The sequence below is a fragment of the Lithobates pipiens genome, unplaced genomic scaffold (assembly GCF_037356315.1).
Source record: "Lithobates pipiens isolate NorthernLeopardFrog02 unplaced genomic scaffold, aLitPip1_a1.2 Scaffold_27, whole genome shotgun sequence".
NCBI lineage: Eukaryota > Metazoa > Chordata > Amphibia > Anura > Ranidae > Lithobates > Lithobates pipiens.
The window spans coordinates 217,717,397-217,742,727 of NW_027507788.1; the positions used below are offsets into that span (position 1 = coordinate 217,717,397).

Below are 25,331 nucleotides of genomic sequence, written 5' to 3' on the forward strand. Positions count from 1 at the left end.
AGTTGGAACGGAGAGTACATTGCAGATGACCTGTCACTTCTCCGGAGTCTGGGGAAGGGGGCGCTAAAAGAACAAGTACCATTTTTGGTGATCTATAATTTTATTTATTTTTTTCATTATTATACACCTAAAGGATGTAGGACAGTGATAGTCAACCTTCTTAATGGGGGGTCTTCAATTGTGACCCTCAACATCACCAAAGGGCCGCACATAAAATTCAGTGAATATTCAGATACAGCAGATGCACGACAGACTGTGGGCACGATACAAGAGATGGCCAAAGACCCCAGACAGGATATAAGAGACAGAGACTGCAGACTCTTTTTACGGGAGGCGGTCAGAGACTGCAGACTCTTTTTTACGGGAGGCGGTCAGAGACTGCAGACTCTTTTTACGGGAGGCGGTCAGAGACTGCAGACTCTTTTTACGGGAGGCGGTCAGAGACTGCAGACTCTTTTTTACGGGAGGCGGTCAGAGACTGCAGACTCTTTTTTACGGGAGGCGGTCAGAGACTGCAGACTCTTTTTTTTACGGGAGGCGGCCAGAGACTGCAGACTCTTTTTCCGGGAGGCGGCCAGTGACTGCGCACATGATACAAAAGCAGCAAACAAGGAATGTCGGTATCCAGTGAAATGCAGCAGGACTTCAACTATATTGAGACAAGGGCTGCAACTAATGATTATTTTCATAATCGATTAGTTGGCCGATTTATTGTTTCGATTAATCAATTAATAACCTTTAAAAAAAAAAAAGTGTGGTGTATAATTTAGTTAATATGTAAAGCTTAAAAAAAAAAAAGGCAATTTATTCTTAAATATCTCTATTCAGTGGTAAATATAAATAACCAACTATATGGTTAGGGAGCGAAATATCTAATCCACTTCTGAGAATTACAGACGGAAGAGATACTGTATATATTAGAACGGATATATACTATTAGAGGAGCTATACTGTATATACCGGTACTATTAGAAGAGATATACTGTATATACTATTAGAGGCGATATAATGTGTATATACTATTGGAGAGATATAATGTGTATATACTATTAGAGGGGATATATACTATTAAAGGAGATGTACTGTGTATATACTATTAGAGGAGAGTCAATCTAGTAAATATCATCAGACTCATTAACTTTAACCCCATTTTGTTACTGACCGATTAATCGATTATGAAAATAGTAATCGATTAATTTCATAATTGATTACTTGTCAATTAATCGATTAGTTGTTTCAGCCCTAATTGAGACATCAGTGTGTGTGCAGCACACAGTCAATGCGTTTCCGCCATAACTGCCTTAATTGTGATACAAGAGCTAGTGGGACTGAAGGCATGATGCAAGAAATGGCCAGAGACTGGACATGATACAAGAGCTAGTCAGAGACTGCAGACATATTACAGGAGATGGCCAGAGGGCGGGGGGCATGGCGGTACAGGAGATGGCCAGAGGGCGGGGGGCATGGCGGTACAGGAGATGGCCAGAGGGCGGGGGGCATGGCGGTACAGGAGATGGCCAGAGGGCATGGCGGTACAGGAGATGGCCAGAGGGCATGGCGGTACAGGAGATGGCCAGAGGGCATGGCGGGACAGGAGATGGCCAGAGGGCATGGCGGGACAGGAGATGGCCAGAGGGCATGGCGGGACAGGAGATGGCCAGAGGGCGGGGGCATGGCGGTACAGGAGATGGCCAGAGGGCGGGGGCATGGCGGTACAGGAGATGGCCAGAGGGCGGGGGCATGGCGGTACAGGAGATGGCCAGAGGGCGGGGGCATGGCGGTACAGGAGATGGCCAGAGGGCGGGGGCATGGCGGTACAGGAGATGGCCAGAGGGCATGGCGGTACAGGAGATGGCCAGAGGGCGGGGACATACTACAGTAGTCTGTGAAAATTCTATGGGAGTTGTTGGAAACTGGGGGCGTGCCTCAAGAGACCTTCATTGACTGGAGACCTATTACATGAGACTGCTAGAAAGCGTTGCTCTAAAAGGGCAAGCGGAAATACAGATTCGTGTCTGCGGGGGGGCCCAAAAAGTGCCAAAGGGCTGCATGTGGCCCCCGGCCTGCAGGTTGAGCACCACGGATGTAGGACCTTAAAGACCCAAACCTTCTACTCCATATAGAACAATGTGTATCTAAGACTAATGACGTTGGTTTTCTGCAGTCTTGTTTGCAGTGAAGCCGATCGACATTCATTTAGAAACAAACTTCCAGATTTGATGGAGTTAAATAAAAATGCGACCAACCTACGGTAATCCGCCGCACACACAACATTTGTTGTCGCTGTGTAAATTGAAGCCACCGCGGCAGAAATGCAAATGATCGCCATTGTCTTTTCATTACCGAGCAGAAAGCAAAAATCTGTTTAAAATAAAGATTTCATACCTACATCGATGGGTTTTTTTTTTTTCCTTTGCTCTTCTTTTTTGGAGTTGCTGGGAAAGCTGAATTGGTGGGAAATGATGCTTCAAAAGAGAGAATTTGTGGGAAATGATAGCAAAGTTTATGAATGTTGAAAGCAATTTCAGACGTAGAGGTATTATGAAGTTTAAAGTAATCCATTTTTATGTATTTGGCTGTACTTTCCGCTTTGCTTTCTGGAAAGGCTCGTTCGCGTGAAGAAATAAGTAATGAGTCTTTATGGCGGGGATCTGTGTGTTGATTATCGGGGAGGAAAAAAAAGGAAAAAGATAAGAATTTGAAAACCAGAAGAGGCTTTGGAAACTTGCTCTCCAGACGTGTCAAGAGGACAAACTCAAGGGGAGTTTAGCTTGACCAGTAGAGGTCTGTGTAATGACTAGCCTTTGTGTTGTGCAGAATCAGAAGCGATGTTGAAAGGCCAAAGACGAATTATTCATGGGCAAAGATCAATTTTTTACCGTCTGTTTACCACGAAGAGACAGCGGTACAACCAATACGAGGCTCGATAACAATTGCATTTTGTGTTTACCAGGCTGAACAGCAAGAGGTGTTGATGCAAGAGCTCTACATGATATTTAAATAATTGATAGACCAGCTAGAACAAACAGTGTCGGCACGTCGTTGGTCTGTGTTCCATATTTCAAGATGCCGGCTTCGCCCAAGATTCACTAAGTAGCGTTGCCTAGCATCCAGCCGAGATCAAGAGGATTTCGCTATTGACCGTTGTGAGGTTGTTGACCGGGCTGGCCCATATGACCTGATCTTGGGGTTGGCGGGGCCAGCTTTTTTAGGAGGCTAAGAAGTGAGGTTCCAAAGTCTATCAGTTGGACTGGTGGGTCTGCATTTGGAACTTGGAAGGTTGTGGTCATTCAGAGGGTTGCAAGAAATTTTGTATGACGGGTCGAGTCCAACGCGTCCTAGACTATCCAAAACGGGGGGGGATAGATGCATTTTTCAACTTCATAATTAAGACATTATGTGAAATTTTTAATTTTTTTTGGGTGGGGGGGGATGGGAGAATGACCAGCCTTTGCAGAAATTATATTCCATAAGATGGACTCTCTTGGAAAAGAAAGGGAGGGTGGTAAAAGGGGCAGGGGGTGAGTGGAGGAGGAGGAGCCAAAAAGAGTGTGTAGAAGATTTGGAATGAGGTTGCTCCCCCAAGCAACCACTAAATAGAATCGGGAATGCAAATATGCAGGCAAGACGTTACATGGGGGGCATCTGAATGGGTACCAGATATCTCCTCCTGTAGGTACAGTGGAGAAAATAATGATTTAATCTCCTGCAGAGTGTGTAAGTTTGCCAACTTGCAAAGAAATTAAAGGTGTGTATTTTTAAATGTTAGAGACAGAATATCAACCAAAGATCCAGAAAAAAAACATTATACAAATGTTATAAATGGAGTTGCAGTTGAGTGAGTAAAAGAAGTATTTGAGTCCCCTACCAACCAACAATAATTCTGGCTCCCACAGACTGGCTGCAGCAGCGGTTCTCAACCTGGGGGTGGATTGCCGATTTGCCAGGGGGTTGTGAATGCTGGCCTAGACGGACCCAAAGTTACTGTGTTACGCCAGAAGCTGTCTGTCTCGGCCAGTGAGATGTCACTTCTGGGAGAGGAGAGACGGCACGGATGTGATGTTCCGTCGCCGCCATCTTGGTACTCTCATCCGCAGTAAAGCTACACTTAGAAGTCGGCAAACAGACATCTTTTTACACCCACCAAAGTTAGGCCAAAGTTGCTGAGGATGAGTCTACCAAGATGGTGGCGACAAATTCTCACTTCCGGTTAACACAGACGTGTTTCTGATTCTGATGGAACACCAGTGACCTTGATAAATCGGAGATACTAATTAAATTGGTGTTCCACAGGAAAAAAAAAAATGAAAAATCATTTAAAATTCCTAAAAAAAAAAAAAAAATTTATAATTTTTTTTTTGATATTTTTTTTTTTTTTTTTAACTCTCCTCTAAATACCTGTTGCTAGGGGGTCCCTCATAGTCTGCCTCCTTCGGTGCCTGGGTTGGGGACATCACTTCCTCATTGGCGCAGGAAGGGCTCCGCTCTGCCCCCTCCCTCCTGTCAGTTATCTGGGACACATGACAGATCCCAGGTGACTGCGCAGCCAATCACAGCGATCGGCGCCGCTCGCTCACGTGCAGTGGGTGCCCGGCTGTGAAGCCCTAGCCGGGTGCCCACAGTAAGAATGCCGGTGCCGCCGAGTGGATGGGGGAAACGAGTGGGGCTTCATTCCCCCGCATCACTGGACCCTGGGACAGGTGAGTGTCCGATTTATTAAGTCAGCAGCTGCAGTATTTGTAGCTGCTGACTTTTAATTTTTATTTTGTATTATTTATTTTTTTTATTAAGGGGAACTCCCCTTTTAATAAAAGCATTTTTGTACATCAAACGCCGCCACTGTGCCCATCAAACGCTCCCACTGTGCCGTATTAAACGCTGCCCCCATGCCATATCAAATGCTCCCACTGTGCCCGCCCGCCATCTGCCCAGCGCTTACCCTGTCTCTCGGTGGGGCATTTTTATTAATTTGTAACTTATATGTTCATTTTAAATATTTTGCGCTGTATATTACAGATTTGTTTTTGTGATTAATCACTACACTTTAAGATGTTAAATTTGTAAGAATGAAAATACATCCTGCATGTCAGATATTTATAGATCGATTCATAACAGTCGCAAAATTACAGCAATGAAATGACCAACGAAAATAACTTCACTGTTGGGGGTCCCCACAGCTTGGGAAATTTTATCAAGGGGTCACGGCACTAGAAAGGTTCAGAACCACTGTGCTACAGTATGTGGTACACAGATTAGTCCTGTCAATCTAACCACTTGCTGTCCGCACAATAGTAGCGGAAAGTAGTAGAAAGACGGCTACAGGGCGGACCTAATTTGCCGGGAGGGCATCCCTGGACACCCTCCCGTGCTTGAGCGGTCTGCGCGCCCTGTGATCAGCGAGTCTGAGACTCTCCTAATCACAGATCGGAAGGGGTCGATTCCGACCCCTTACCATGTGATCAACTGTCGGCCAATGACAGCTGATCATGTGATGTAAACAGAGCCAGTGTTCTGGCAGATAGTGTCCTGCCATCATACAGTATCCGCCCCGTACTGCGCATGCGTAGTACGGGGCATCAGAAGCTTCGGAAAATCTCCAAAGATGAACGGTGCCTGCGCCGTGAGTGGAGGTGGTGGCCCCACCATCCAAGCGGACATAGGGTTGGGAAAATTATAGAGGGCCCCTCGCGGGCTCGCTTTGCTCGCCACGCTTCGGGCTCGGCCTCACTGCGCTCGGCTCTTTTATATTCCAACTCTATGTCCACTTGGATGGTGGGGATAGAACCTGGACTCACGGCGCAGGCGCCGTTCATCCTCGGCTATTTTCGGAATCTGTGTGTGCTGTGTACTGCACATGCGCAGTACACAGCGGACACTATCCGATGGGGGACCATATATGATAGGACACCGGTAATCGGCTATTTTTCTTCCTCATGCTGATAGTGTGAGGTGGAAAAAAAAAAGCCAATCACCGGCGGCTGGGAGAGGGACATCGGTCCGGATCACAAAGGTGTCACCTCCGCCTATAAATCGCCAATCAGTGCGTCAGTACTAGTGCTGCCTATCAATACCACCTATCTGTGCTTATCAGTGTCGCCTTATCTGCACCCAACAGGGCAGCCTCATCAGCAAAGATCAATGAAGGACAAAAATTACCCTTTTGCAAAATTTTATAACAAACTATGAAACGTGTGCGAGGGGTGTTGTTGTTTTTTTTTTTTTATTATTTTAGCAAAAAAATAAAAGGTGATTTAAATACAACCAAAAGAGAGCTCCATTTGTGTGGAAAAAAATTATAAAAAAGTAATTTGAGTATAGTGTAGCATGACTGCGCAATTGCCATTCAAAATGTGACAGCACTGAAATTTAGTCTGGGCAGGAGGAGGGGGGTTGGGGGGGTTTAAGTGCCCAGTAAGCAAGAGGTTAAGGAGGTGCTCCTAATCCTAACAACTCATTATGTTTAAAAAAAGACAACAGTCCACAGAAACTTTCTTCCATTCAAACCTTGTGATGATGGGCAAGACCAAAGAGCTGTCAAAGGATATCGGGGACAAGATTGTAGACGAGGCTGGAATGGGCTACAAGACCATCAGCAAGAAACTTGGTGATGAGGAGACAACTGTAGGAGCGAGTATTCGCAAATGGAAGAAATACAAAATGGCCATCAATCGCCCTCGGTCTGGAGCTCCATGCAAGATTTTGTCTCATGGGGTGAGGATGGTCATGAGAAAAGTGAGGGATCAGCCCAGAACTACACCGGAAGAGCTTGGGAACGATCTCAAGGCAGTTGGGACCACAGTCCTCAAACAAACCATTGGTAACACAATCGTGGATTGAAATCCAGCAGCGCCCGCAAGGTCCCCCCTCCTCAAGGATGCACATGTACAGGTCCATCTGAAGCTTGCCAATGAACATCTAAATGATTTGGGAGCAGGATTGGCTTTTCTCCTTCTCCTTCTCCTTCTCCTCCTCCTCCTCCTCCTTCTTCTCCTTCTCCTTCTCCTTCTCCTCCTTCTCCTTCTCCTCCTTCTCCTCCTTCTCCTCCTTCTCCTCCTTCTCCTCCTTCTCCTTCTCCTCCTTCTCCTCCTTCTCCTTCTCCTCCTTCCTTTTTTTTTTTGCACTGTGCACTTTATATCCATATGTTATATGGTTTTGTGAGATTATTATTGTGTCGCATATTAGCTTTTAAGCGCTGCACTTTCTATATATACCTAATAAAGTCGCCGGTGAGTGTACTTCTGAACAGTTCACTAAGTAAACAGTAATTACAAAGAAAATTCATCAATGTCCAATCATGAAGTACAAAAAATGCATTTATGAACAACGTCTTAACAATTAAGTGCAAAAAAAATATGAAGCTCTCAAAGGGTGTGTGTGTGTGTGTGTGTGTGTGTGTGTGTGTGTGCGTATAGCAGTAATAGCAAATCAATTTTATCAATGTCTGGTCATAAAGTTCAAAAGTGCAACTGGGGACAACTATGAAATAAAGTGCAAAATAATATAAAGCTCTCAAAAATGTGCAGAACAAGTGATTATTAGACCCCTTTCACACTGGGGCGTTTTCCAGGCGTTTTTCATGCGCTTTAGCGTTAAAAAAAGCGCCTGAAAGAAGCTGCAACTGCAATCCCAATGTAAAAGCCCCGAGTGCTTTCACACTGAGGCGCTGCGCTGGCAGAGCGTCAAAAAAAGTCCTGCAAGCAGCTTCTTTGCAGCGCTTTTGGAGAGGTGAATACAACGCTCCTAAAACGCCCCTTCCCATTGAAATCAATGGGAAGCGCTTGTAAAACACCCGAAAAACGCCTGAAAAACACTATTGGCAGCAGCGTTCTGTGGGTGCTTTTAACCCTTTATTTGGCCACTAGCAGGGGTTAATAGTGCCCCATTAACGCTCGAAAAACGCTGGTAAAGCGATGCTAGTTTAAGCGGCGCTTTACGAGCGTTTTTCGGGCGCTGACATTTCACATTGGAAATGCAGATGAGGCTTCTTTCAAGCGCTTTTTTTAACGCTAAAGCGCTTGAAAACGCCTGAAAAACGCCCCAGTGTGAAAGGGGTCTTATTATTTAGCACCAACAGTTTACGCATCGCTTTGCAATGTGTAGGGGGGGCAGTTCATCAAACATTAATTGAATGAATATAGTCCACATATGAAGGGAATCCCATTACAAGACATTCACAATAAGAGGTGCTCCAAGAAGGATCATCTGTGTGAACACACCAGAGACCTCCACCATTGAGTAGATACAATGGGCCTCTTACCGGATGAGTTGGGCCAAAACTAAGGGTCCAACTCATCCGGTAAGAGCCTTAATTATGAATCCCAGGCTCAACACCTGCTAGGGAAAGATGATCACCTCCCCAGCAACCAGCGATGATGTGGGGAAAAACAAATAAATAATAAAACGGACATTTCCATCGTGAAGTGCATAAAGTATCTTTATTAAACGGCTGTATGATATGACAATCCAATTGCAACAGGGACAAAAAACTTGGCAGGCTGATAGTTTAGTAGCTGCCGATAATCTCTGCTTGTGGTGCATCAGGATGCTGTGAATGGCCACGCCCTACGCATTTCGTCAGCAGTGACGTCTTTTGGAGGGGATGGGCCATCATCAGGGGGAAAAGCCTAAAAAAAAAAGGTGAAAAACAAATGATTGGCAAACTGCAATATGTTTTGGTTTTAATACTTTACCCAAAAAAACCTTACCCTATCCTATTTTGGGATAAGGCAACATTCCTGTACACAGGAACCCTAGAAATCCTCAGCTTGCTATCTCTGTAAAGGGTGTGCAGTTAGGACAGTCCGATCGTTCATTTCTTCAGGATTATTATTATTTTATTTTATTTATTTTTTTTGGACCATCTACCTCATTCAATTCCTATATTGGAGATCTGGGAATAGCTGCTTATGATGCAGGAGAAAAATTCCCCAAACACACCCCTTTCAGGCTCACTAAATTTCTACTGTGTGCAACGTGCTTGTTTTATGCTACATCTTATTTTATTGCAAAAATCTATTATTTCCATGTATCTGTTTCCCTGGTTGCTCTCTGAGCGGTGTAATGTGTGACATATGTTGGTCCAATTTTTTTTATTTTTCCTCCCCCCCAAAGGACTCCGCATAACTCCATGTAACGCATGGATGACTGCGTTTCCCAAGCCCTGTGCTTTGTTTAGCTAGCCCAGAGGTGACAGGTCTGGGGATTGATGCGTCAAAGGCTCTTTTTATGGCTGTAATGGTGTCATAAATACCATAGTAAAGGTCTACCCACTGGTGTCCTCTGCTGTGGAATATATAAATATAATATTATTATTATTATTATTATAATATATATATATTTTTTTTGTAGAACTAAGCTTCATCTGAGCACCACAAATTGAAAATGCTATTTAATTTTTTATTTTTTTAACATTCAAAGCAAACTCCCCTATCCATCCATCCATCCATCCATCCATGCTTTATTTTGTTAAGAAAAAAATGTTTGTGGTTCAAAGTAATTTTTCTAGCAACATATTTTTTTACATACTGTGTATCCAGAAAGTATTCCCAGCGCTTCACTTTTTCCTCATTTTGTTATGTTGCAGCCTTATTCCAAAATTGATTAAATGCATTATTTTCCCTTTTTAAAATTCTACAAACAATACCCCATAATGACACAGGTGTGTTTTTCTTTTTTTGCGAAGATTTGAAATCTTTGCAAATGTATTAAAAATACATCATGAAAATAATCCCATGTACGTAAGTATCACAGCCTTTGCTCAATACGTTGCTGAAGCACCCTTTGCACCAATTACAGCCTCAAGTCATTTTGAGTATGATGCTACAATCTTGGCACACCTATTTTTGGGCAGTTTCTCCCATTCTTCTTTGAAGGACCTCTCAAGCTCCATCAGGTTGGATGGGGAGTGTCGGTGCACAGCCATCTTCAGATCTCTCCAGAGATGTTCAAATCGGGTTCAAGTCAGCTCTGGCTGGGCCACTCAAGGACATTTATGGAGTTGTCCCACAGCCACTCCTTTTATTGTCTTGGCTGTATGGTTAGGGTAGTTGTCCTGTTGGAAGATAAACCTTCGCCCTAGTCTGAGGTCCAGAGCGCTCTGGAGCAGGTTTTCATCAAGGATGTCTCCGTACATTGCTGCATTCATCTTTCCCTCAATCCTGACTAGTCTCCCAGTTTCTGTGGCTGAAACACATCGCCACAGCATGATGGTGCCACCACCATGCTTCACTGTAGGGTTGGTATTTGGCTAGGTGATGAGCGGAGCCTGGTTTACTCCAGACATGACACTTGCCATGCAGGCCAAAGAGTTCAATCTTTTTCATCAGACCAGAGAATTTTTTGTTTCTCTTGGTCCTTTAGGTGATTTTTTGGCAAGCTCCAATCGGGCTGTCATTTGCCTTTTACCGAGGAATGGCTTCCATCTGGCCACTCTACGATACAAGCATGATTGGTGCAGTGCTGCAGAGATTGTTGTTCTTCTGGAAGGTTCTCCTCTCTCTCTACAGAGAAATTCTGGATCTTTGTCAGAGTGACCATCTGGTTCTTGGTCACCTCCCTGACTAAGGCCCTTCTCCCCCGATCGCTCAGTTTGGCGGGGTGGCCCGCTCTAGGAAGAGTCCTGGTGGTTCCAAACTACTTCCATTCACAGATGATGGAGGCCACCGTGCTCATTGATACCTTTTTAATGCTGCAGACATTTTTCTATACCCTTCCCCTGATCTGTGCCTCCATACAGTCCGGTCTCGGAGTTCTACAGACTATTCCGTGGACTTCTTGGCTTGGTTTGTGCTCTGACATGCACTGTTACCTGTGTGACCTTTTTTATGTAGACAGGTGTGTGCCTTTCCAAATCATGTCCAATCAACTGAATTTGCCACCAGTGGCCTCCAATCGGGTTGTAGAAACATCTCAAGGATGATCGGTGTAAACAGGAGGCACCTGAGCTCAGTGCTGAGCGTCATTGCAAAGGCTGTGATACTTATGTACATGGAATTTTTTTTTTTTTTTTTTTTTTTTTTTTTTATAAATTTGCAAAGATTTCAAACAAACTTTTTTTTTTTTTTTTTTTTTTTTATGTTGTCATCATGGAGGATCGTTTGTAGAATTTTTGAAGAAAATAATGAATTTAATCCATTTTGGAATAAGGCTGTAACATAACAAAATGTGGAAAAATTGAAGTGCTGTGAATACTTTCCGGATGCTCTGTACGTGAGAGAAGTGTCAAAATTGCCCCGATAGGCAAGTGGTTACATTGTCCGTCCGTCTTTTTTTTTTTTTTTCTTCCGTGAAAATTTTATGCCAATTCCCGGGCTTTGCAGACCGAAGTGCAGAGGTCATCCACCTTTGGTGGCCAAAGGGTCGTCTGAACTTGGCATAGTTCAATTCACCCATAATTCTCTGCACCGAATGCGATGCAATGTCAGCCATACTGTATGTATGGCTGACATCGCACAGACATATATATCTTGGTTGTATTAATATAAAGAAAAATTATATATATATATATATATATATATATATATATTTATATATATATATATATATATATTTATATATTTATTTTTATTTTTTTTATATAATTTTTTTTTTTATTTATTTTTTTCTGACACTTGTTGGTTTCAAGTTAAAATCATAAATGTTTTGCTAGAAAATTACTTGGAACCCTAAACATAGTATATTATATTAATAAAATCTCTTGATTTATATTAAAAAATAATATATATATTTATTAAATTTATATTATAAAAAAAAAATATATATATATATATATATATATATATATATATATATATATATATATATATATTTTTTTATACATGACAGGTCAACTTTAAACTCAACGGTGGCATTAAATACTTATATCTCCAGATAATAAAAAAAAAAAGCCAAATGAAAGCGAGTTGTCCACCGAACACAAACATTCCATTCTCCCAGCCGCTGCCGGCTTTTATATCGCTATAAATCCCCACTACATTGAAATGCGTATTGTCATGCAGGTTATGGAGTTAAGATGAGTAACTTGATTCTGCGTGGAGATAAGATCCATTTTGTTTTTTAGAGACGGTAATGTGTTGAATTGGAGCTGACACAAGGCCAGTCTTAAAGGGGGGGGGTTGAGAATAAAAAAAAAAAGCCTATAAAATAACCGCTGCGCCTCTCTGTAACCTAAAGGTAACATTAAGGCAGCAGACGGCATGAGGATTGCAGGGGCCGTTATGCCGGTGACCCGTGGAATTTGGGCAGTGATCTAATCAGAAGGGACATTAAAAATATCCTCTATTTGGCCACAGATTTTGTACATCTGATAAGTCAGTGGGATGTTGGCGAACGTCTCTGAGATTGCAGAATCGCACTAAAAAATCTTTTTACGGCCGCGCAGGCGTGTAATTGGTGGAGGTTTTACTATGTTTAAAGGGTACGAGCGACCGAGCTTCCATGTATTTCTTCACCGGTAGCACCGGGGCTCCTACAATGACCAAATGCTGGACGGGTGTCCAGAATATTAAATTTGTTAAAGGGAAAACTGACCCAAGGCCATTACAATTTCCTTCCTCCTTCTTCTTCTTTTTTTTTTTTTTTTTTAATTTCTTAAAGAGACATTGACACTTGAGAGAGTGACAATGTCTTTTGATAACCCACCTCTACAGAAAGCTGTACTTCTTCTGTACCCTGAATAGCTGCTTAAGGAGCAGGCTGGGGCTGACTTCCATGTCCTTGCCAACCGATGAGTCATTTGCTGTCAGCGGGACTCCCCTGCTGACAGGTGAATGTAAAAAAAAGTTTAAAAACAAAACAGCATGGTCCCTCCCACAACCCTACCCCCCCCCCGCCCCCCCCGATCGATTAACATGTGGAAATTGTGTGGGGTCACCTCCAAAATCCCATTCCAGGCCCTTATCTGAGCATGCAGCCTGGCAGGTCAGGAAAGGGAGGGGACAAGCGACCACCCCTCCCCCCTTAGAACCATACCAAGCCACATGATCTCACCATGGGAGGGGGGGGGGGATACCCGCCCTAACACCAAAGCACCTGGTCCCAGTGTTGATGGGGACAAGGGCCTCTTCCCCACAACCCAGGCTGTTGGTTGTGGGGGGGTCTGTGCACAGGGGGGCTTATCTTAATCTGAAAGCCCCCTTTAACATGGGGGTTAACCCCCCCCCCCCCAGATCCCAGCCCCCTATGTAAATGAGTACGGTTACCCCTACTCATTCACCAAAAAAGTGAGTAAATGCCCAACACAAGTTTTTGGGAGGGAAGTAAAAAATAAGTGTGCACAGCCTCCTATAACTGGGGGGTGTAGCCGTGTTCAGAATTGAGCAATCGCATTCAAAGTCATTATTAAAGAGGAGTCCTGCCCTCATTTTAAAGTGCCTCTGATTAACCCCCAAATAAAGTTCAGCTGTTCTAGTAGGTCTTTCCTGACATTTTCTTAGTCGCATCCTACAGCAAAAGCCACGGTCCGCCTTCGTTCGAGGCTCCTATGAAATGTCAACATCCCTTGTGACAGTAATAGGCAGTGGCAGGTACTCTTTATGGAGGGATCGGAGGTCTAAAAGACCCCCAGTTCCTCCTTTTGCACTTAAAAGTATTCAGATAGCTACAAATCGGCTTTTCTGAATACTGTAGTGTTCTGTGTGTGTGTGTGTTTTGTGTTTTTTTTATTTTATTTATTTTATTTTTTTCAATCGGCGCCATTGGCAGATGAGAGTAAAACGTTGTGAGTTTTCTTCTGTGTTTTTACATAGGAGCCTCAAACTAAGGCGCTCCTGGCTTAGTTTCAGTTTTGGCCTAGCCAATGGACGCGCCGGATCGTGGCTCGGGTCTTCCAGTGGGACGGGAGGCCCGGGAAGAGCAATGGCAGCAGAGGAGGGGACATCTCCTCCCGCTCCTTTTTTTTTTTTTTTAGGATAACAGCCGAGCGACTTTTAGCCGCATTGGTTTTCGCTAAAAATCCAACCACTGCCTTTAAAAAAAACCTTACTGGGGCGATGTATTGAGCTGCATATTGTCCCCGGTATAACCCCTTCAAGCTGAGAATGCAAATTTTGCGTACGGTCGGCGCTAAGGGGTTAACAAAAGATAAAAAACCCCAATGGTGATTAAATACCACCAAAAGAAAGCTCTATTTTGTGTGAAAAATCTGATAACAAAATGTTGTTTTGGGTACGGTGTAGCATGACCGCGCATTAGTCATTTTTAAAGTGCAACAGTGCTGAAAGAAGAAAATTTTGGCCGGTGCAGGAAAGGGGTAAAAGTGCCGGACAGATAACTGGGAATGTAGATGTCACTTCATTTAATGTTGAATGAGTGGGATCGAGAAAAGCCGCTGGCACCCCTGGTGCGCGATGGGAGGGGGGGGGGGGGGGGGGCGGCGGCTCGGTTTCACATGTGTCTGACGCAAAATCGCACACTAAATCCGGTTACTGTCAGACGATGAAAAATCGGAGAAGCACCGCTTTGATATCCCTATTAGTGCCCTGTTGCATGCATGTGACGGGTCCTCTTTGAGCAAGCTCTCCGGCGCCCCCCGGATGCTCCTCGCCTTTTATTGAAGAGGGAGATGTCTGCACATCGAGTTATTTTTTTTTTTTTCTGATGAGATGGCTGATGAGTTGTTGGGGAGTCTGTCCCACGCTCCAAAGTAACACACTGTGCTTATAGAGGAATATTTCCCTTATAAAATATTCAGGCCAATCTACTTCCTCTGCAGGCGTTTTACAGGCAGGAGTTAAGCAGCATTAAGCTCTCGTCTCTTGTCTGTGGCAATGTTGGTTTTCCTGGGCTGTGCGATTAGAGACCCGCGTACTTAAAGTGAACCAATCTTCATGAAACATTAAAACGAAGCGGCACTATCATGTAAGAGCAGACGCCGTGCGCTGGGTGTGCATACTGTCAGCTTTAGTAAGGCAAAGAATCGGGGCACTCAGAGAGACCCCCCACAAACGTTCGTGCGCCTGCTGGTTCATGATAGTGCCGGCTTAAAGCAGAACTCCAGACACATGAATGAAATACAAAAGTAGACTTGGGTACACGCAGATCTTTTGTGCCATCCAGAGAATGTGTCTTCCGATCGGCCACCCCTGCCAGACAGCGTAGCAGAGCACCTACATTCAGTACGGCATCTTTGCAGTTTCCTGTGCCACCTGGACGACGGTGAGTATCCCAACGTAGCAAAATAAAACCGACAGTCACCGGCTATCTGCTCAGGGAGCTGTGAGAACGGAGCGATCCGTGCAAACACGCACGGGACCCTGGTGTTCGATCGCTCAGTTCTCCAGTGTTGGAGGCACCGGGGGGGACAGATGCAGCATCCACCTAGGTCGGTGATGGTGAACCTTGGCACCCCAAATGTTTTGGAACTACATTTCCCATGATGCTCAACTACACTGCAGAGTGCACGAGCATCATGGGAAATGTAGTTCCAAAACATCTGGAGTGCCAAGGTTCACCATCACTGACCTAGGTGAATCTGACTCTAAAAAAAAAAAAAAATTCCCCACCATGGGGGATACATCTTTTAACCTTTTAGGACCGGTTCTCACTATTGCGATGCGAGAACCCTGCGACTCAACTGCGGATTCCCACATCGCACCCGACACGCACGGCAGTTCACACTGCCATATGCAAACTGCTGGGGAGTGTCATTATATCTTAACACCCCCATTTCAGCTCGCGTATCGCACTGCGAACTGACAGTTTGGACATGAATTGGATCGCGTATGTGTGAACACCCATACAATCCGATTCTGTTCCGAACAGAAAAAAGGGTCCTGTGCCTGTTTGCACCGAATGCGATGCAATGTCAGCCATACTATATGTATGGCTGACATCGCACAGACATCACATATATATTTTGTTTGTATTAATATTTAAAAAAAAAAAAAAAAAAATATATATATATATATATATATATATATATATATATACATACACACATATTTTTTTTTTTTTTTTTAATATAATCAAGAGATTTTATTAATATACTATGTTTAGGGTTCCAAGTAATTTTCTAGCAAAACATTTATGATTTTAACTTGAAACCAACAAGTGTCAGAAAAAAAAGTTTTTAGTCTTCAGGTGGTTAAACTCTCCTCATTTACAGACTGAAGCTCATTCCTTTTTTTTTTTTTTTTTGAGCTAAAGAACAAAAGTTTACAATGTTTATAGTTAGCTCAGCGGCTGAGGAATGTTGTGATACTTGGCAGACTGCCTGTTGGGTTTTTTTTTTTTTGGACAGCTGTCCTCTGCAGAGACCCTAGAGCAGTGATGGCGAACCTTGGCACTCCAGATGTTTTGGAACTACATTTCCCATGATGCTCATGCACTCTGCAGTGTAGTTGAGCATCATGGGAAATGGAGTTCCAAAACATCTGGGGTGCCAAGGATCGCCAGCACTGCCCTAGAGAATAAAATGGCGCTTGTTGCAATCTTTTATGTCACACTGTGTTTTTGCAGCGTTCTTTCAAATGTCATTTTATTTGCCAAAAAAATACGCTAATGAATTAAAAAAAAAAACTAAACAGCCCATTTTTTTTAATTCAATTTTTTATTTTTTTTTGTATAATATGAAAGATGATGTTACGCCGTGAGAATCGTGATCTTTATTCTTTTTTTATTTTTTTATTTTTTCCAGAATAGTGCAGCTCTAATAATAAATACATTTTGAGATCTAGATATCTAATTCACACCTACGCCTACCTACCTTTTTTATGTGTAATGTATTCTACCTTTGTGTACCTGAGTGGAAGTTTTTAGGCCGCGGCCCGGTTTTATTGGCCTGTCTGTCAGGTCATGATTCAGGATGTTCTCCCTCCCTCTATCTTTCTTTCTGTCTGTAATAAACACATGTCGCCAGTCAATTCCAAAGCATTCCTCCTGAGCGGAGAGAGATGTACCTAATTACCACTTCCTGACTGTTCATCACTGTCTCTCGTTATGTGAGGGGAGCGAGTTCACAAATCACAATCTCTACATGACAGCTCAGTTACAATGTACCTGCTTGCCGGGCTGTGGTGGAGGAAGACATATATTTTTCTGCTTAAAGCCACAGCACACCAAATGTGGCTGCGAGCCTCGTAGGTGTGGATTGCAGACACGGTGCGACCGTTCTGGGGAGACGTCTCGCTGGACGGTGTACACTTGTTGTGGGGATCTTCTAAATTTTATTCATGTTTGTGCTATGAAGGTTCCTCCCTCTTAGATTATAAGCTCCCTCTTATTCCTCCTTTATCGTAACTGTAATGTCTGCCTTCAATTTGTAAAGCACTGTGCAAACTGTTGGCACTATATAAATCCTGTATAATAATAATAATAATGCTTCAATGCCTGGTCCCCTGCTGTGTGCCGGGGGTTCCATCCACTGGTCTCTACACCATGGTTGTGTCTTGTAGTGGCACCAAAGTCTTCAATAACTGAAATATCATTTTTGGATTGGTGAATTAAAAGAACTCAACGTTTTTTGTATTCCGACTCCACTAAAGTTTTTTAGTAATATTTAATACGAAGGGTGTACTTTCTAACGTTTTGGAAGCTACTTTTGCTTTTTAAATTAAGCTTTCAGTCCTATAGATCTTTAGGACAGGCAGTGCAGATAGAAGGGACCGTTCATCTTCTCAGACAAAGGCTGTCTGACATCTTTGGTTCAACCTTCATGCTTGGCACAAATCTGACAACCGAGGCTCTTAAGACACCAAGCATTGACGCCATTCCAAGATCTGAAGAATTTGTTTAGTGATGGCATATTATGGGCACCGTGCAGCTCCATAATGAAAGGAGTAGAGCCAGTAATAAAAATAAAAAAAATTTGCAGTTATTGCGTCCATGTAGTGATCTTCGTGTCAGTAATTAATGGCTTTGGATGCGATAGTGGGCGTCTGGGTATGCTTTGTTCTCGAGCCCCCCCCCCCCACACCCAATATTGGGACACTTTGTTGAAGGGTGGATTTGATTTACATCAACCCGATATTACATTAAGATTTTAAATCCCTAGTAAAAAGGCTTGCTTTTAAATTGTAATTTTTAAGCAACTGTCATCTCTGTCCCACAGTGCCGTCTCTGACCCGCTGTTGGCGCCTCCTCTGACCCGCTGTTGGCGCCTCCTCTGACCCGCTGTTGGCGCCTCCTCTGACCCGCTGTTGGCGCCTCCTCTGACCCGCTGTTGGCGCCTCCTCTGGCCCGCTGTTGGCGCCTCCTCTGGCCCGCTGTTGGCGCCTCCTCTGGCCCGCTGTTGGCGCCTCCTCTGGCCCGCTGTTGGCGCCTCCTCTGGCCCGCTGTTGGCGCCTCCTCTGGCCCGCTGTTGGCGCCTCCTCTGGCCCGCTGTTGGCGCCTCCTCTGGCCCGCTGTTGGCTCCTCTTTTTTTTTTTCTTTCTGGCCCGCTGTTGGCTCCTCCTTCTTTTTTTTTTTTTTTTTCTTCTTTTTTCTTTCTGGCCCGCTGTTGGCTCCTCCTTCTTTTTTTTTCTTTTTTTTCTTTCTGGCCCGCTGTTGGCTCCTCCTTCTTTTTTTTTTTTTTTTTCTTCTTTTTTCTTTCTGGCCCGCTGTTGGCTCCTCCTTCTTTTTTTTTCTTTTTTTTCTTTCTGGCCCGCTGTTGGCTCCTCCTTCTTTTTTTTCTTTTTTTTCTTTCTGGCCCGCTGTTGGCGCCTCCTCTGGCCCGCTGTTGGCTCCTCTTTTTTTTCTTTCTGGCCCGCTGTTGGCGCCTCCTCTGGCCCGCTGTTGGCACCTCCTCTGGCCCGCTGTTGGCGCCTCCTCTGGCCCGCTGTTGGCGCCTCCTCTGGCCCGCTGTTGGCGCCTCCTCTGGCCCGCTGTTGGCGCCTCCTCTGGCCCGCTGTTGGCTCCTCTTTTTTTTTTTTCTTTCTGGCCCGCTGTTGGCTCCTCCTTCTTTTTTTTTTTTTTTTCTTCTTTTTTCTTTCTGGCCCGCTGTTGGCTCCTCCTTCTTTTTTTTTTTTTTTTTTTTTTTCTTTCTGGCCCGCTGTTGGCGCCTCTTTTTTTTCTTTCTGGCCCGCTGTTGGCTCCTCCTTTTTCTTTTTTTTTTTCTTTCTGGCCCGCTGTTGGCTCCTCTTTTTTTTCTTTCTGGCCCGCTATTGGCTCCTCCTTTTTCTTTCTTTCTGGCCCGCTGTTGGCTCCTCCTTTTTTTTTTTTTTCTGGCCCGCTGTTGGCTCCTCCTTTTTTTTTCTTTCTGGCCCGCTGTTGGCTTCTCCTCTGGCTCTTCTTCCGGCCCGCTGTGGCGGTGACACAATAAGGTGAGGGACATGGCTGCAGCAGGTGATTGGATGCCCGCTAACAGGTGCTGCCGTGATGGCTCTAAAATGACTGGTGCTCTTTAAATGTAAGGACTCATTCTTGCTGGTAATTTAGAATCTTTAATATTTGAAAACAAATATGAAGGTTTCCCATTTCGAATAATAGGCTGTCTGGTTAGTAAAACAGCGATATCAGAACCGATTTCAGTCGTACAGTTTGTAGTATATATAGATCTGCAAGACAATGGGATAAAGGAATATTCCATGACTTTGTTTAAAGGGATTGTAAAGTGAATTTTTTTTTTTTTTTTTTTAAATAACAAACATGTTATACTTACCTCCACTGTGCAGCTCGTTTTGCACAGAGTGGCCCCGAACCTGGTCTTCTGGGGTCCCTCGGCGGCTGTCTCGGCTTCCTCCCGCAGATGCTTCTCACGTTCATGCGAGCTCCCACGTATGGTAAGAAGCACCTGCGGGCGCTCTCCCGTGATACAGCCGGTGGCTATAGCCGCTTGCTGTATCGCACGGCCCGCCCCCCAGCGCTCCGCGTCAGTGGATGTGATTGACAGCAGCGCGAGCCAATGACTGCGCTGCTTTCCATCCATCCACTCCAGCCAATCAGTGGCCAGGCTGAGCGGTGGAAAGGACGGCGGGGGCGAGCGTGGGATTTTCGCCCTGGTTGACCCGTTCGGATTACTGATCAATGATGATCCGTTGCACCCCTAGAGACCAGATCTAGCGAATGCAGGCTCCTGGGCTTAGTAACACTTTTTTAAGCATAAAATTCCACTTACAAATGTAGACAGGTATGCACAAATAGGAGTATTCCCCAAGTCTGCAATAATATCTAAATCCTGACTATGGTTCCTGTAAACATCACGGGGGCTCCTGCCTACGCATTTCATCATAAGCTGACGTCATCGAGGGCTGGCCCTGGAGGACCATGGATGGATCGAAATTCATCCAGTTTTACAGGGACCAGCGATAATGTCAATCCGTTTGGCCACTCCCGCTTGGCAGAAAGCAATCCTATTAACTTGGCTTGTTGGCAAAATGTTCTCGATTTGCAAGTGGAGAGTCCCCACTGTCAGAATACAATGTCTCAATGGGGAGGATTCCTCTTTCCACCTCAATTGCGTGGATCGATATTTTATTTAGTTTTTTTTTTTTTTCAGTTCACTGAGTGAACGAATAAAGCGATCAATCTATGGCCCTCTAATGCAGCCCACGCATGGTACAACCATCATCGTTGGTAGTTTTATGTTTACATAGCACAGGTTCACTTTTATTTCTTTTTTTTTTTTTTTTTTTTTTTTTTTTTTCACCCTTGGAGAAGATTTACCCCTACTTCCTGTGTCAGTGGCCAATACCCAGTTGGAACAGAAGTACTGGGAAAGGAAATATCCTCAAACGAAGGCAGAGATAGCAAAACGGACTGGAAGGGTTACAAATTTTCGTTGGCGTTCCCTTTTTTATTTTTTTCAGCTGAACTACCGTAAATAAAGGCCATCTATCTTCCAGCTTTTATAGTTCTCCTCCTTGTGGTGATATGAGCCGTGCCAGTCATAAAAGAGTTAAAATATAGACCCAATGCATGCTTTTTAACATATATATTTTTTTCTCGGTAGATTGCTTGTCGGAAGTGATTGGCATTTAATATTTGCTCCCGAGCACCTCCATGTTATTCCAGCTCCTATTTGTGTAGACGTTGATGTAGTGACCTACTTGTTAGAGCACTGGGCTGTGAAGTTGGACATGATATTCCCCGATGACCTTGGGCGCGTACTGTAGCTCGCCGTCCCAGATGGGCAGAACCGTTTTGTGTGGTCTAATCTGCCCCATTTTTATGTTTATTCGTTAAGCCTTTTAGTCTTTATTACAACGGGAATAAAAAAATAAAATATAAAATGTGCTCACTGCAAGGCCTCCAAGAAAGAACTTTTAAGTTGTTTTCTTCTGTATGGGGGTCACTATAACCTGAACCAGGCTGTTAAAGTAGACTAAAACCCAAACACTAAAATCTCACATAACTTTTCATGTATTAATGTTGTTTTTAAAACTCCTTTTCAGTCTTTCTTTAGCTTTCCTTAAAGCAATCCCTGGTACAACTGTCGCAAGGGTCCTTGTCCACGCACAATGGGGCGACCGCGGTCTCTCAATTGTGCTCTGACGTTTTCACCCTGTGGCATGGTCCCCTGGTGAAAGTTTAATGACTGCACCAATACACATTGCGCAGACATGGGTCCATCATTGTCACCATCAAGTAACTGATCCTGAGCAATGTTGTACACGAAAACTGGAAGTGACTGACCCGAGCCACTCCAAGCCACCTGGACCACCTCACTCACTCAATGCTACTTTGATTTCTCCTAACCCACTCGCCCCAAGCAACCTGGAGTTGTTCTCACCCCAAGCAACCTGGAGTTGTTCTCACCCCAAGCAACCTGGAGTTGTTCTCACCCCATCCACTCCAAGCTACTTAGAGCTGCTTTTCTTACCCCATCCACATAAAGCCACCTAGTGCTCTTCTTACCTACTCCTAGTTACTTTGAGCTTCTATTGCCCCCACCTACTCCAAATGGTCTGGAGCTCTTCTTACCGTGCCAACTCAAAGTCAATTGGAGCTCTTCTTCTCACCCTGCTATCTCTAAGCCGCCAGGTCCTCCCCTCACCCTGCCTATCGTGCCAAGCCACTTGGAGCTCTTCCTCCTGTGTGACGGAACCGATCCCACACTCCGATTGAGTGCTTCCTTCAGTATACCGCTTCCTAAGTTTGAATATAGATATCAGATATTCCAACCGCTCACAAGCACAAAACAAGATGACTCTTGCTTAGCTGCTCAACATGGAATGATTTATTAGAACCAAAATGCCAAGTATTTATAATACAGTAGAAGACTAAAACCTAACCTTATTAGCATGAGCTAATTATCTAAATCAACACTCAGACTAGTTGACTGAGGGATAAGACTTTTTGGCTCCTAGCTCACTAACAATTCAATAAACATTACCATAAACATCAACACGGGGTTAATTAGCCCAAACAACAATGTGTGGAATACTATTACAAGCCAGACTAGACTCATTTACATTATAAAAGCCAACAGACAGGTGGCTGGAGTTCATGACATTAGCATCTGACAGTGTGTGCCCCAACAGCATGAGGCAACACACATTATATATACATATGTACAGCATTGAATCTGACTAGCACAGATTATAGTGGGGTTCTCATTCACCCTGTGCCCCTTAAAATCCAGGGCCCATAATCAGTCGACAAGAGGCTTGCATTCAGTCCTCTCAAAAAGCCTGCGTCCCGGCTAGGTCTGTCACACTCTGACCCTGTTCACTGGAAGCCCCATGGAGTTCTTCTCACACTGCCAACTCCAAACCACCACCTGAAGCTCCTTCCTTTTTTCTTTTTCCTTTATATTGAACCTTATGCACTAATTTGTGAATAAAATGCGTTGCGCTAGTATGGGACCCATGGATCAGTTATCTTAAAAACGACCCTCGGACTATCACAACCTAGGACTTTTCCTGAACGAACTGTGGAGCCCCCCACACTCCCACCCCCCATTTTTCTCCCTTTTTTTCCAATTCCGTTTCCACTTATCTTTACTCTCACCCTCTTTATTCAGTTTATGACCGATTTACCTCCCTTTTCTCGACAAGGTGAGGATTATGGAGGACCGGAAGGGGCTTTCTCTGGGGACCTGGGGCCAGTTTACCCCCCAATGTTAGGGGGTAGAGCCGGTGTTTCAGGGCAGTGGGAAGCACTCTGAGAATCATATGATAGTTTGTCTTTGGTCATAGGCTATGAAAAGATTGGCACGGCGGCAAGTACCACAGTAAGATGGCTATGCTTATCTTAAAGGTGAGGGAAAAACTATTGATGAAAACAATTTTATACAGTTTATAGTAAAAACTAATACTGTGATTGTAAACACTCAAGACAGATTTCCTATGCATTTTGTATGTATGAAATGTAATGACCACTGTGCAGTGCTCAGTGAAATGTCGAGAACTACGTTACTAGTTCTATGAAAAATTCTATAATAATCATTGAAACATGAAATGTGTTGCGCTAAACTAAAACGTATGGTAATCGAATAAACCAAAAAGGTGAGTCCATGAGTCATCAACGTGACATAAAAACGTGGGCAGATACGTTGGGTGTTGCATCACCACCTGCCTTCACCTCGTGAATAAGCTGCCACCAATAATGAAGATGTGCTCTTACCAGAAAGCATGGACCCCCTATTATGGGAGGTCAAAAAGGGCTCTTATGTTTGTGAAAACTCCAGGTACGTTGTGAAATGCACATATAGTAAACGAGGGAGATAACTCCAAGTAGCCAGAAAAAAATCGACAAATCCTCTATCTTCGATCGTATTACCAAGTAGTGTACCCCAATGAGAGATAAAAAGGCCAATATAGTGTAAAACCTTTACCAACAGGTTTTCTTAAAAGCTACTGCACTTGAAAAAGGATTTAAAAACAGCATATGCGAGATACAATGGCATCCATGTATAATAATTCTCAGTGCGATGACAGGAAATTACATCCTTGCCCGACCGGTTTCGTCACCACACGGACTTCTTCTGTAGCACCCTTGCCCGACCGGTTTCGTCACCACAAGGACTTCTTCTGTAGCACCCTTGCCCAACCGGTTTCGTCACCACAAGGACTTCTTCTGGGGCGTCCAATTGTTTACCTACTTAAAGTGAAAGTAAACCCTCCTATTGTTTTCAGCCATGGAAACTGCCATCTTGGCCTCTGTTTAATCTTCACTGCCATGATGCTGCACATGTGATCAGTTATGACACCAGCCATTGGATGGTGCGACAGTGTGATTGAGAGCTCAACCAATGTGACAGTTAGCACTTCCGGCATGCCGGGAATGTAACTGTTTTTTGTAACTATTGAATCGTTAGGTTTACTTCCGCTTTAAAATCAACATTATTTTTATCTCCCAAATTTTGAGGAGCAAATGTAAAATTTTAAACTTTGACAAACGTGTTGTTTTTTTTTTTTTTTCTTCCCAAGCTTTTGTCATTATGACCCTCTGACCACTTTAAGGATGTGCTTGTTACTGATTTTGCCTTTTTTATTTTCTTTTTTTTTTCAGGCCACTCAGGAGGAATTGAAGGCATCATACCGCAGACTGTGCATGCTATACCACCCTGACAAGCACAGGGACCCTGAACTGAAAAAGCAAGCAGAGCAACTCTTCAACCTTGTCCACCAGGCCTATGAAGGTCAGTGGATATTTAAGATTGGCTAAAACTGCCGGGGTGGCAGATATTGAATTTTCTTGCAGCCATTGAATTGTGTGTCTGGCAGGAATGGGGGGGGGGGGGGGGGAGAGAGAGACGTTCCTGGGAGCCCTTTTTAAGATGACGGCTGGTTTTGCACCTTTTGTCTCACCTAGGTCTCCGCGATCAATATCTGCTGCTGGAAATTAGCAATCTGACTAATTATTGAAATGATTATTTTTTAACGGTGACAGGGCACTAATGTTTGGGTCGCGGAATTGGGAATTGAGGCGGCAGCCAAAAAACGTATTCAGGCTGATTGCTGTGGGTTTAACCCTCGCGTAGCCAGGCGGTTTGACGAAAATAAATTAAAATAAAACGGTTGGTCATGTTTTAAACCTTTTTAAAAGTAAAGCAGCGTAAGAATAAGTCCTCCTCCCTGTTATTTAACCACTTCAAGACCAAGCCTATTTTTGACACTTGTTTACAAGTTTAACCTTTTCATGACTAAGCCTATTTTTGGCATTTGGTGTTTACAAGTTAAAATCCATATTTTTTGCTAGAAAATTACTTGGAACCCCCAAACATTATATATATATATATATATATATATATATATATATATATATATATATATTTTTTTTTCGCAGAGACTCTAGAGAATAAAACGGCGATTGTTGCAATATTTTATGTCGCACTGTATTTGCGCAGCGGTGTTTTAAACGCAACTTTTTGGGGAAAAGGGACACTTTCATGAATTAAAAAAAAAATAATTAGCCCAATTTTTTTTGCACAATGTGAAAGATAATGTTACGCCGAGTAAATGGATACCAAACAT

The 25,331-nt window shown here is 43.8% G+C and overlaps 1 protein-coding gene across 1 annotated transcript in view; it reads left to right on the forward strand.

The window, feature by feature from the left end:
• Window positions 1-25,331, forward strand: part of DNAJC11 (DnaJ heat shock protein family (Hsp40) member C11) — a 242,072-nt gene that overhangs the window by 27,507 nt on the left and 189,234 nt on the right. The window contains 1 exon segment of the mRNA XM_077458259.1: window positions 24,367-24,496. Coding sequence (XP_077314385.1) covers window positions 24,367-24,496 — 130 coding nt within the window.